The sequence below is a fragment of the Oncorhynchus kisutch genome, linkage group LG7, assembly GCF_002021735.2.
Source record: "Oncorhynchus kisutch isolate 150728-3 linkage group LG7, Okis_V2, whole genome shotgun sequence".
In the NCBI taxonomy this organism is placed as follows: Eukaryota; Metazoa; Chordata; class Actinopteri; order Salmoniformes; family Salmonidae; genus Oncorhynchus; species Oncorhynchus kisutch.
This window is the reverse complement of record NC_034180.2, coordinates 54,823,230-54,837,819: the sequence shown is the minus strand read 5'-3', so window position 1 is coordinate 54,837,819 and position 14,590 is coordinate 54,823,230. Positions and strand designations below refer to the sequence as shown.

General features: G+C 42.7%; 1 protein-coding gene across 2 annotated transcripts in view; it reads left to right on the top strand.

Annotated features, from left to right (window-relative positions):
• Positions 1-14,590, top strand: part of LOC116374726 (protein numb homolog) — a 113,907-nt gene that overhangs the window by 89,291 nt on the left and 10,026 nt on the right. For both annotated transcript variants that reach the window (XM_031829374.1, XM_031829373.1), the window contains one exon: positions 4,318-4,458. In XM_031829374.1, the coding sequence (XP_031685234.1) occupies positions 4,318-4,458 (141 nt within the window). The remainder of the gene's footprint in view (positions 1-4,317; positions 4,459-14,590) is intronic.

The following is a 14,590-nucleotide window of genomic DNA, read 5'->3' as shown; positions in this document are numbered from 1 at the left end:
AGACAGACAGACACACACACGCAGACAGACACACGCAGACAGACAGACAGATACATGCACGTAGACAGACACACGCAGACAGACAGACAGATACATGCACGCAGACAGACACACGCAGACAGATACAGGCAGACAGACAGACAGACACATGCAGACAGACACACGTAGACAGACACACGCAGACAGACACACATAGACAGACAGACACACGCAGACAGACACGCAGACAGACAGACACATACGCAGACAGACAGACAGACAGACACATGCACGCGGACAGACACACGCAGACAGACACACATAGACAGACAGACACATGTAGACAGACACACGCAGACAGACACACACAGACAGACACACGCAGACAGACAGACACATGCACGCGGACAGACACACGCAGGCAGACACATGCGCAGACAGACAGACACATACGCAGACAGACAGACAGACACATGCAGACAGACACACGTAGACAGACACACGCAGACAGACACACATAGACAGACAGACACACGCAGACAGACAGACACATACGCAGACAGACAGACAGACAGACACATGCACGCGGACAGACACACGCAGACAGACACACATAGACAGACAGACACATGCAGACAGACACATGCAGACAGACACACGCAGACAGACACACACAGACAGACACACGCAGACAGACAGACAGACAGACACATGCACGCGGACAGACACACGCAGGCAGACACATGCGCAGACAGACAGACACATACGCAGACAGACAGACACATACGCAGACAGACAGACACATACGCAGACAGACAGACACACACAGACAGACACAGAAACAGACATACAGTTGAAGTCGAAAGTTAACATACACCTTAGCCAAATATATTCAAACAAATCCTGACATTTAATCCTAGTAAACATTCCCTGTCTTAGGTCAGTTAGGATCACCACTTTATTTTAAGAATGTGAAATGTCAGAATAATAGTAGAGAGAATGATTTATTTCAGCTTTTATTTCTTTCATCACATTCCCAGTGGGTCAGAAGTTTACATACACTCAATTAGTATTTGGTAGCATTGCCTTTAAATAGTTTATCTTGGTTCAAACGTTTCGGGGAATTTTGTCGTAGGCCTACTTGCTCGCACACACTTTTTCAGTTCTGTCACATATTTTCCATTGGATTGAGGTCAGGACTTTATGATGGCCACTCCAATACCTTCACTCTGTTGTCCTTAAGCCATTTTGCCACAACTTTGTAAGTATGCTTGGGGTCATTGTCCATTTGGAAGACCCATTTGTGCCCAAGCTTTAACTTCCTGACTGATGTCTTGAGATGTTGCTTCAATATACGATGCTGCCACCCCCGTGCTTCGCGGTTGGGATGGTGTTCTTCAGCTTGCAAGCCTCCCCCTTTTTCCTCCAAATATAACAATGGTCATTATGGTCAAACAGTTCTATATTTGTTTCATCAGACCAGAGGACATTTCTCCAAAACGTACAATCTTTGTCCCCATGTGCAGTTGCAAACCGTAGTCTGGCTTTTTTATGGCGGTTTTGGAGCAGTGGCTTCTTCCTTGCTGAGCGGCCTTTCAGTTTATGTCGAAATAGGACTCGTTTTACTGTGGATATAGATACTTGTACCTGTTTCCTCCAGCATCTTCACAAGGTCCTTTGCTGTTGTTCTGGGATTGATTTGCACTTTTCACACCAAAGTACGTTCATCTCTAGGAGACAGAACGAGTCTCCTCCCTGAGCGGTATGACGGCTGCGTGGTCCCATGGTGTTTATACTTGTGTATACTTGAAAAATGAGTTTTAATGACTCCAACTTTAGTGTATGTAAACTTCTGACTTCAACTGTACACCCTACGCACACACACAGAAACACACACTGACAGATTGACACAGAATGCTGAACCTCAGCCAGAGGAAATGCTTTAGCCAGAGGAATGCTAAACCTCAGCCAGAGGAATGCTAAACCTCAGCCAGAGGAATGCTAAACCTCAGCCAGAGGAATTTTAAACCTCAGCCAGAGGAACGTTAAAACTCAGCCAGAGGAACGTTAAACCTCAGCCTGAGGAATGCTAAACCTCATTCAGAGGAATGCTAAACCTCAGCCAGAGGAATGTTAAACCTCAGCCAGAGGATTGCTAAACCTCAGCCAGAGGAACGTTAAACCTTATTCAGAGGAATGCTAAACCTCATTCAGAGGAATGCTAAACCTCGGCCAGAGGAACGTTAAACCTCAGCCAGAGGAATGTTAAACCTCAGCCAGAGGATTGCTAAACCTCAGCCAGAGGAATGCTAAAGCTCAGCCAGAGGATTGCTAAACCTCATTCAGAGGAATGCTAAAGCTCAGCCAGAGGAATGCTAAACCTCAGCCAGAGGAAATGCTTTAGCCAGAGGAATGCTAAACCTCAGCCAGAGGAATGCTAAACCTCAGCCAGAGGAAATGCTAAACCTCAGCCAGAGGAATGCTAAACCTCAGCCAGAGGAATGCTAAACCTCAGCCAGAGGAATGCTAAACCTCAGCCAGAGGAACGTTAAACCTCAGCCAGAGGAATGTTAAACCTCAGCCAGAGGAATGCTAAACCTCAGCCAGAGGAATGCTAAACCTCAGCCAGAGGAATGCTAACCTCAGCCAGAGGAATGCTAAACCTCAGCCAGAGGAAATGCTTTAGCCAGAGGAATGCTAAACCTCAGCCAGAGGAAATGCTAAACCTCAGCCAGAGGAATGCTAAACCTCAGCCAGAGGAATGCTAAACCTCAGCCAGAGGAATGCTAAACCTCAGCCAGAGGAAATGCTTTAGCCAGAGGAATGCTAAACCTCAGCCAGAAGAAATGCTAAACCTCAGCCAGAGGAAATGCTAAACCTCAGCCAGAAGAAATGCTAAACCTCAGCCAGAGGAAATGCTAAACCTCAGCCAGAGGAAATGCTTTAGCCAGAGGAATGCTAAACCTCAGCCAGAAGAAATGCTAAACCTCAGCCAGAGGAAATGCTAAACCTCAGCCAGAGGAACGTTAAACCTCAGCCAGAGGAATGTTAGACCTCAGCCAGAGGAATGCTAAACCTCAGCCAGAGGAATGCTACACCTCAGCCAGAGGAATGCTAAACCTCAGCCAGAGGAATGCTAAACCTCAGCCAGAGGAATGCTAAACCTCAGCCAGAGGAATGCTAAACCTCAGCCAGAGGAAATGCTTTAGCCAGAGGAATGCTAAACCTCAGCCAGAGGAAATGCTAAACCTCAGCCAGAGGAATGCTAAACCTCAGCCAGAGGAATGCTAAACCTCAGCCAGAGGAAATGCTTTAGCCAGAGGAATGCTAAACCTCAGCCAGAGGAAATGCTAAACCTCAGCCAGAGGAATGCTAAACCTCAGCCAGAGGAATGCTAAACCTCAGCCAGAGGAATGCTAAACCTCAGCCAGAGGAATGCTAAACCTCAGCCAGAGGAACGTTAAACCTCAGCCAGAGGAATGTTAAACCTCAGCCAGAGGAATGCTAAACCTCAGCCAGAGGAATGCTAAACCTCAGCCAGAGGAACATTAAACCTCAGCCAGAGGAATGCTAAACCTCAGCCAGAGGAATGCTAAACCTCAGCCAGAGGAATGCTAAACCTCAGCCAGAGGAATGCTTCTGGCAGTTTGCCATCCTCAAAAGAGGAAACTCTTACACGCCGCCGACTTGGCACAAGTTTCACTTTTTTAACGAACTGGTTAATGTTTTGGTCTCGGGACAGTTTTGTCAAACAATGATTCCTCTATTATAGCCTGGTTACAGTACACCTGGTATCGAGACTCCTTCATGGAACATTAATGGACTGACTGGTCTGTATTAAACGGAGGCTCCTGCTGCCCCCTACTGAAGGCTTTATTACATGGAGATGAAACAGCATCATCTCTCATGGACAAGACTCCATACCAAATTACCAAGATATTATGTTCTGGGTTAACCTGAGATTGTCTGTCCTAAACATGAGGCGTGGATTTACATGCCATATTTGTAAGATCACACATTTTGTTTCAATTTAAGGACTATAGATGCAGGGAAACTCTTCTCTGTAAGACATGGAAAGTCATGGAATGTTTCATGTGTCTGATAGTTGGAAACTCTGTGTAGGGAAGTGCTTAAAGTAATGTTGTAATATTGACAGTCGGGGATAATGTCTCTCCCATGTAGGACATCGTCGTAAAGATAACATTGTGATAATGTTGTAATGTTTCTCCTCTGTAAGACACTGAAGCAATACTAAAATAACAGTCAGTGTAATGTGATAATGTTGTAGTGATAATGTTGTAATGATAATGGTGTAATGATAATGTCTCTCCTCTGTAGGACCTGATCCTAGACCAGACAATAGAGAAAGTATCGTTCTGCGCTCCGGACAGGAACTTTGAGAGAGCGTTCTCCTACATCTGTAGAGATGGAACTACGAGACGCTGGATCTGCCACTGCTTCATGGCTATCAAGGACTCGGTAAGACCCTAACCTGTTACCCTCACCACTAAACCAGACCCTAACCTGTTACCCTAACCCCTAAACCAGACCCTAACCTGTTACCCTAACCCCCTAACACCCATCTCCTAACCCCTAAACCAGACCCTAACCTGTTACCCTAACCCCTAAACCAGACCCTAACCTGTTACCCTAACCCCTAAACCAGACCCTAACCTGTTACCCTAACCCCCTAACACCCATCTCCTAACCCTAAACCAGACCCTAACCTGTTACCCTAACCCCTAAACCAGACCCTAACCCCAAAACCAGACCCTAACGCCAAAACCAGACCCTAACCCCAAAACCATACCCTAACCTGTTACCCTAACCCCAAAACCAGACCCTAACCTGTTACCCTAACCCCAAAACCAGACCCTAACCTGTTACCCTAACCCCAAAACCAGACCCTAACCTGTTACCCTAACCCCAAAACCAGACCCTAACCTGTTACCCTAACCCCAAAACCAGACCCTAACCTGTTACCCTAACCCCAAAACCAGACCCTAACCTGTTACCCTAACCCCAAAACCAGACCCTAACCTGTTACCCTAACCCCAAAACCAGACCCTAACCTGTTACCCTAACCCCAAAACCAGACCCTAACCTGTTACCCTAACCCCAAAACCAGACCCTAACCTGTTACCCTAACCCCAAAACCAGACCCTAACCTGTTACCCTAACCCCAAAACCAGACCCTAACCTGTTACCCTAACCCCAAAACCAGACCCTAACCTGTTACCCTAACCCCAAAACCAGACCCTAACCTGTTACCCTAACCCCCAAAACCAGACCCTAACCTGTTACCCTAACCCCAAAACCAGACCCTAACCTGTTACCCTAACCCCAAAACCAGACCCTAACCCCAAAACCAGACCCTAACCCCAAACCAGACCCTAACCCCAAAACCAGACCCTAACCCCAAAACCATACCCTAACCCCAAAACCATACCCTAACCTGTTACCCTAACCCCAAAACCAGACCCTAACCTGTTACCCTAACCCCAAAACCAGACCCTAACCTGTTACCCTAACCCCTAAACCAGACCCTAACCTGTTACCCTAACCCCTAAACCAGACCCTAACCTGTTACCCTAACCCCAAAACCAGACCCTAACCTGTTACCCTAACCCCTAAACCAGACCCTAACCTGTTACCCTAACCCCAAAACCAGACCCTAACCTGTTACCCTAACCCCAAAACCAGACCCTAACCCCAAAACCAGACCCTAACCTGTTACCCTAACCCCAAAACCAGACCCTAACCTGTTACCCTAACCCCAAAACCAGACCCTAGCCTGTTACCCTAACCCCAAAACCAGACCCTAACCTGTTACCCTAACCCCAAAACCAGACCCTAACCTGTTACCCTAACCCCAAAACCAGACCCTAACCTGTTACCCTAACCCCAAAACCAGACCCTAACCTGTTACCCTAACCCCAAAACCAGACCCTAACCTGTTACCCTAACCCCTAAACCATACCCTAACCTGTTACCCTAACCCCTAAACCAGACCCTAACCTGTTACCCTAACCCCTAAACCAGACCCTAACCTGTTACCCTAACCCCTAAACCAGACCCTAACCTGTTACCCTAACCCCTAAACCAGACCCTAACCTGTTACCCTAACCCCAAAACCAGACCCTAACCTGTTACCCTAACCCCAAAACCAGACCCTAACCTGTTACCCTAACCCCAAAACCAGACCCTAACCTGTTACCCTAACCCCCAAAACCAGACCCTAACCTGTTACCCTAACCCCAAAACCAGACCCTAACCTGTTACCCTAACCCCAAAACCAGACCCTAACCTGTTACCCTAACCCCTAAACCAGACCCTAACCTGTTACCCTAACCCCAAAACCAGACCCTAACCTGTTACCCTAACCCCTAAACCAGACCCTAACCTGTTACCCTAACCCCAAAACCAGACCCTAACCTGTTACCCTAACCCCAAAACCAGACCCTAACCTGTTACCCTAACCCCTAAACCAGACCCTAACCTGTTACCCTAACCCCAAAACCAGACCCTAACCTGTTACCCTAACCCCAAAACCAGACCCTAACCTGTTACCCTAACCCCTAAACCAGACCCTAACCTGTTACCCTAACCCCAAAACCAGACCCTAACCTGTTACCCTAACCCCAAAACCATACCCTAACCTGTTACCCTAACCCCAAAACCAGACCCTAGCCTGTTACCCTAACCCCTAAACCAGACCCTAACCTGTTACCCTAACCCCTAAACCAGACCCTAACCTGTTACCCTAACCCCAAACCAGACCCTAACCCCAAAACCAGACCCTAACCTGTTACCCTAACCCCAAAACCAGACCCTAACCCCAAAACCAGACCCTAACCTGTTACCCCTAACCCCAAAACCAGACCCTAACCCCAAAACCAGACCCTAACCTGTTACCCTAACCCCAAAACCAGACCCTAACCCCAAAACCAGACCCTAACCTGTTACCCTAACCCCAAAACCAGACCCTAACCCCAAAACCAGACCCTAACCCCAAAACCAGGACCCTAACCTGTTACCCTAACCCCAAAACCAGACCCTAACCTGTTACCCTAACCCCAAAACCAGACCCTAACCTGTTACCCTAACCCCAAAACCAGACCCTAACCTGTTACCCTAACCCCAAAACCAGACCCTAACCTGTTACCCTAACCCCAAAACCAGACCCTAACCCTAGCTGACTTTTTTATATTTATTTATTTAACAAGTCGGTGAAATGATAAGGAAGACCTTAAGCTAGTCTCACTAGTGAAATGATAAGGAAGACCTTAAGCTAGTCTCACTAGTGAAATGATAAGGAAGACCTTAAGCTAGTCTCACTAGTGAAATGATAAGGAAGACCTTAAGCTAGTCTCACTAGTGAAATGATAAGGAAGACCTTAAGCTAGTCTCACTAGTGAAATGATAAGGAAGACCTTAAGCTAGTCTCACTAGTGAAATGATAAGGAAGACCTTAAGCTAGTCTCACTAGTGAAATGATAAGGAAGACCTTAAGCTAGTCTCACTAGTGAAATGATAAGGAAGACCTTAAGCTAGTCTCACTAGTGAAATGATAAGACCTTAAGCTAGTCTCACTAGTGAAATGATAAGGAAGACCTTAAGCTAGTCTCACTAGTGAAATGATAAGACCTTAAGCTAGTCTCACTAGTGAAATGATAAGACCTTAAGCTAGTCTCACTAGTGAAATGATAAGGAAGACCTTAAGCTAGTCTCACTAGTGAAATGATAAGACCTTAAGCTAGTCTCACTAGTGAAATGATAAGGAAGACCTTAAGCTAGTCTCACTAGTGAAATGATAAGACCTTAAGCTAGTCTCACTAGTGAAATGATAAGGAAGACCTTAAGCTAGTCTCACTAGTGAAATGATACGACCTTAAGCTAGCCTCACTTATGAAATGATAAGACCTTAAGCTAGCCTCACTAGTGAAATGATAAGGAAGACCTTAAGCTATTCTCACTAGTGAAATGATAAGGAAGACCTTAAGCTAGTCTCACTAGTGAAATGATAAGACCTTAAGCTAGCCTCACTAGTGAAATAAGGAAGAACTTAAGCTATTCTCACTAGTGAAATGATAAGACCTTAAGCTAGCCTCACTAGTGAAATGATAAGACCTTAAGCTAGTCTCACTAGTGAAATGATAAGACCTTAAGCTAGCCTCACTAGTGAAATGATAAGGAAGACCTTAAGCTATTCTCACTAGTGAAATGATACGACCTTAAGCTAGTCTCACTAGTGAAATGATAAGGAAGACCTTAAGCTAGCCTCACTAGTGAAATGATAAGGAAGACCTTAAGCTAGTCTCACTAGTGAAATGATAAGGAAGACCTTAAGCTAGTCTCACTAGTGAAATGATAAGGAAGACCTTAAGCTAGTCTCACTAGTGAAATGATAAGACCTTAAGCTAGCCTCACTAGTGAAATGATAAGGAAGACCTTAAGCTAGCCTCACTAGTGAAATGATAAGGAAGACCTTAAGCTAGTCTCACTAGTGAAATGATAAGGAAGACCTTAAGCTAGTCTCACTAGTGAAATGATAAGGAAGAACTTAAGCTATTCTCACTAGTGAAATGATAAGACCTTAAGCTAGCCTCACTAGGGAAATGATAAGGAAGACCTTAAACTAGTCTCACTAGTGAAATGAAAAGGAAGACCTTAAGCTAGTCTCACTAGTGAAATGATAAGGAAGACCTTAAGCTAGTCTCACTAGTGAAATGATAAGGAAGACCTTAAGCTAGTCTCACTAGTGAAATGATAAGACCTTAAGCTATTCTCACTAGTGAAATGATAAGACCTTAAGCTAGTCTCACTAGTGAAATGATAAGACCTTAAGCTAGCCTCACTAGTGAAATGATAAGGAAGACCTTAAGCTAGTCTCACTAGTGAAATGATAAGACCTTAAGCTAGCCTCACTAGTGAAATGATAAGTAAGACCTTAAGCTAGTCTCACTAGTGAAATGATAAGTAAGACCTTAAGCTAGCCTCACTAGTGAAATGATAAGTAAGACCTTAAGCTAGCCTCACTAGTGAAATGATAAGTAAGACCTTTAGCTAGTCTCACTGGTGAAATGATAAGGAAGACCTTAAGCTAGTCTCACTAGTGAAATGATAAGGAAGACCTTAAGCTAGTCTCACTAGTGAAATGATAAGGAAGGCCTTAAGCTAGCCTCACTAGTGAAATGATAAGGAAGACCTTAAGCTAGCCTCACTAGTGAAATGATAAGGAAGACCTTAAGCTATTCTCACTAGTGAAATGATAAGGAAGACCTTAAGCTAGTCTCACTAGTGAAATGATAAGACCTTAAGCTAGCCTCACTAGTGAAATGATAAGGAAGAACTTAAGCTATTCTCACTAGTGAAATGATAAGACCTTAAGCTAGCCTCACTAGTGAAATGATAAGACCTTAAGCTAGTCTCACTAGTGAAATGATAAGACCTTAAGCTAGCCTCACTAGTGAAATGATAAGGAAGACCTTAAGCTATTCTCACTAGTGAAATGATACGACCTTAAGCTAGTCTCACTAGTGAAATGATAAGGAAGACCTTAAGCTAGCCTCACTAGTGAAATGATAAGGAAGACCTTAAGCTAGTCTCACTAGTGAAATGATAAGGAAGACCTTAAGCTAGTCTCACTAGTGAAATGATAAGGAAGACCTTAAGCTAGTCTCACTAGTGAAATGATAAGACCTTAAGCTAGCCTCACTAGTGAAATGATAAGGAAGACCTTAAGCTAGCCTCACTAGTGAAATGATAAGGAAGACCTTAAGCTAGTCTCACTAGTGAAATGATAAGGAAGACCTTAAGCTAGTCTCACTAGTGAAATGATAAGGAAGAACTTAAGCTATTCTCACTAGTGAAATGATAAGACCTTAAGCTAGCCTCACTAGTGAAATGATAAGGAAGACCTTAAACTAGTCTCACTAGTGAAATGATAAGGAAGACCTTAAACTAGTCTCACTAGTGAAATGATAAGGAAGACCTTAAGCTAGTCTCACTAGTGAAATGATAAGGAAGACCTTAAGCTAGTCTCACTAGTGAAATGATAAGACCTTAAGCTAGCCTCACTAGTGAAATGATAAGGAAGACCTTAAGCTAGTCTCACTAGTGAAATGATAAGACCTTAAGCTAGCCTCACTAGTGAAATGATAAGGAAGATCTTAAGCTAGCCTCACTAGTGAAATGATAAGTAAGACCTTAAGCTAGTCTCACTAGTGAAATGATAAGTAAGACCTTAAGCTAGCCTCACTAGTGAAATGATAAGTAAGACCTTAAGCTAGTCTCACTAGTGAAATGATAAGTAAGACCTTAAGCTAGCCTCACTAGTGAAATGATAAGTAAGACCTTAAGCTAGTCTCACTGGTGAAATGATAAGGAAGACCTTAAGCTAGCCTCACTAGTGAAATGATAAGGAAGACCTTAAGCTAGTCTCACTAGTGAAATGATAAGGAAGGCCTTAAGCTAGCCTCACTAGTGAAATGATAAGGAAGACCTTAAGCTAGCCTCACTAGTGAAATGATAAGGAAGACCTTAAGCTAGTCTCACTAGTGAAATGATAAGGAAGACCTTAAGCTAGTCTCACTAGTGAACTGATAAGGAAGACCTTAAGCTAGCCTCACTCGTGAAATGATAAGACCTTAAGCTAGCCTCACTAGTGAAATGATAAGGAAGACCTTAAGCTAGCCTCACTAGTGAAATGATAAGGAAGACCTTAAGCTAGCCTCACTCGTGAAATGATAAGGAAGACCTTAAGCTAGTCTCACTAGTGAACTGATAAGGAAGACCTTAAGCTAGCCTCACTCGTGAAATGATAAGACCTTAAGCTAGCCTCACTAGTGAAATGATAAGGAAGACCTTAAGCTAGCCTCACTAGTGAAATGATAAGGAAGACCTTAAGCTAGCCTCACTCGTGAAATGATAAGGAAGACCTTAAGCTAGTCTCACTAGTGAAATGTTAAGGAAGACCTTAAGCTAGCCTCACTAGTGAAATGATAAGACCTTAAGCTAGCCTCACTAGTGAAATGATAAGGAAGACCTTAAGCTAGTCTCACTAGTGAAATGATACGACCTTAAGCTAGTCTCACTAGTGAAATGATAAGGAAGACCTTAAGCTAGCCTCACTAGTGAAATGATAAGACCTTAAGCTATTCTCACTAGTGAAATGATAAGGAAGACCTTAAGCTAGCCTCACTAGTGAAATGATAAGACCTTAAGCTAGCCTCACTAGTGAAATGATAAGACCTTAAGCTAGCCTCACTAGTGAAATGATAAGGAAGACCTTAAGCTAGTCTCACTAGTGAAATGATAAGACCTTAAGCTAGCCTCACTAGTGAAATGATAAGGAAGATCTTAAGCTAGCCTCACTAGTGAAATGATAAGTAAGACCTTAAGCTAGTCTCACTAGTGAAATGATAAGTAAGACCTTAAGCTAGCCTCACTAGTGAAATGATAAGTAAGACCTTAAGCTAGCCTCACTAGTGAAATGATAAGGAAGACCTTAAGCTAGTCTCACTGGTGAAATGATAAGGAAGACCTTAAGCTAGTCTCACTAGTGAAATGATAAGGAAGACCTTAAGCTAGTCTCACTAGTGAAATGATAAGGAAGGCCTTAAGCTAGCCTCACTAGTGAAATGATAAGGAAGACCTTAAGCTAGCCTCACTAGTGAAATGATAAGGAAGACCTTAAGCTATTCTCACTAGTGAAATGATAAGGAAGACCTTAAGCTAGTCTCACTAGTGAAATGATAAGACCTTAAGCTAGCCTCACTAGTGAAATGATAAGGAAGAACTTAAGCTATTCTCACTAGTGAAATGATAAGACCTTAAGCTAGCCTCACTAGTGAAATGATAAGACCTTAAGCTAGTCTCACTAGTGAAATGATAAGACCTTAAGCTAGCCTCACTAGTGAAATGATAAGGAAGACCTTAAGCTATTCTCACTAGTGAAATGATACGACCTTAAGCTAGTCTCACTAGTGAAATGATAAGGAAGACCTTAAGCTAGCCTCACTAGTGAAATGATAAGGAAGACCTTAAGCTAGTCTCACTAGTGAAATGATAAGGAAGACCTTAAGCTAGTCTCACTAGTGAAATGATAAGGAAGAACTTAAGCTATTCTCACTAGTGAAATGATAAGACCTTAAGCTAGCCTCACTAGTGAAATGATAAGGAAGACCTTAAACTAGTCTCACTAGTGAAATGATAAGGAAGACCTTAAGCTAGTCTCACTAGTGAAATGATAAGGAAGACCTTAAGCTAGTCTCACTAGTGAAATGATAAGGAAGACCTTAAGCTAGTCTCACTAGTGAAATGATAAGACCTTAAGCTATTCTCACTAGTGAAATGATAAGACCTTAAGCTAGTCTCACTAGTGAAATGATAAGACCTTAAGCTAGCCTCACTAGTGAAATGATAAGTAAGACCTTAAGCTAGTCTCACTAGTGAAATGATAAGTAAGACCTTAAGCTAGCCTCACTAGTGAAATGATAAGTAAGACCTTAAGCTAGTCTCACTAGTGAAATGATAAGTAAGACCTTAAGCTAGCCTCACTAGTGAAATGATAAGGAAGACCTTAAGCTAGTCTCACTAGTGAAATGATAAGACCTTAAGCTAGTCTCACTAGTGAAATGATAAGACCTTAAGCTAGCCTCACTAGTGAAATGATAAGGAAGACCTTAAGCTAGTCTCACTAGTGAAATGATAAGACCTTAAGCTAGCCTCACTAGTGAAATGATAAGGAAGATCTTAAGCTAGCCTCACTAGTGAAATGATAAGTAAGACCTTAAGCTAGTCTCACTAGTGAAATGATAAGTAAGACCTTAAGCTAGCCTCACTAGTGAAATGATAAGTAAGACCTTAAGCTAGTCTCACTAGTGAAATGATAAGTAAGACCTTAAGCTAGCCTCACTAGTGAAATGATAAGTAAGACCTTAAGCTAGTCTCACTGGTGAAATGATAAGGAAGACCTTAAGCTAGCCTCACTAGTGAAATGATAAGGAAGACCTTAAGCTAGTCTCACTAGTGAAATGATAAGGAAGGCCTTAAGCTAGCCTCACTAGTGAAATGATAAGGAAGACCTTAAGCTAGCCTCACTAGTGAAATGATAAGGAAGACCTTAAGCTAGTCTCACTAGTGAAATGATAAGGAAGACCTTAAGCTAGTCTCACTAGTGAAATGATAAGGAAGGCCTTAAGCTAGCCTCACTAGTGAAATGATAAGGAAGACCTTAAGCTAGCCTCACTAGTGAAATGATAAGGAAGACCTTAAGCTATTCTCACTAGTGAAATGATAAGGAAGACCTTAAGCTAGTCTCACTAGTGAAATGATAAGACCTTAAGCTAGCCTCACTAGTGAAATGATAAGGAAGAACTTAAGCTATTCTCACTAGTGAAATGATAAGACCTTAAGCTAGCCTCACTAGTGAAATGATAAGACCTTAAGCTAGTCTCACTAGTGAAATGATAAGACCTTAAGCTAGCCTCACTAGTGAAATGATAAGGAAGACCTTAAGCTATTCTCACTAGTGAAATGATACGACCTTAAGCTAGTCTCACTAGTGAAATGATAAGGAAGACCTTAAGCTAGCCTCACTAGTGAAATGATAAGGAAGACCTTAAGCTAGTCTCACTAGTGAAATGATAAGGAAGACCTTAAGCTAGTCTCACTAGTGAAATGATAAGGAAGAACTTAAGCTATTCTCACTAGTGAAATGATAAGACCTTAAGCTAGCCTCACTAGTGAAATGATAAGGAAGACCTTAAACTAGTCTCACTAGTGAAATGATAAGGAAGACCTTAAGCTAGTCTCACTAGTGAAATGATAAGGAAGACCTTAAGCTAGTCTCACTAGTGAAATGATAAGGAAGACCTTAAGCTAGTCTCACTAGTGAAATGATAAGACCTTAAGCTATTCTCACTAGTGAAATGATAAGACCTTAAGCTAGTCTCACTAGTGAAATGATAAGACCTTAAGCTAGCCTCACTAGTGAAATGATAAGTAAGACCTTAAGCTAGTCTCACTAGTGAAATGATAAGTAAGACCTTAAGCTAGCCTCACTAGTGAAATGATAAGTAAGACCTTAAGCTAGTCTCACTAGTGAAATGATAAGTAAGACCTTAAGCTAGCCTCACTAGTGAAATGATAAGGAAGACCTTAAGCTAGTCTCACTAGTGAAATGATAAGACCTTAAGCTAGTCTCACTAGTGAAATGATAAGACCTTAAGCTAGCCTCACTAGTGAAATGATAAGGAAGACCTTAAGCTAGTCTCACTAGTGAAATGATAAGACCTTAAGCTAGCCTCACTAGTGAAATGATAAGGAAGATCTTAAGCTAGCCTCACTAGTGAAATGATAAGTAAGACCTTAAGCTAGTCTCACTAGTGAAATGATAAGTAAGACCTTAAGCTAGCCTCACTAGTGAAATGATAAGTAAGACCTTAAGCTAGTCTCACTAGTGAAATGATAAGTAAGACCTTAAGCTAGCCTCACTAGTGAAATGATAAGTAAGACCTTAAGCTAGTCTCACTGGTGAAATGATAAGGAAGACCTTAAGCTAGCCTCACTAGTGAAATGATAAGGAAGACCTTAAGCTAGTCTCACT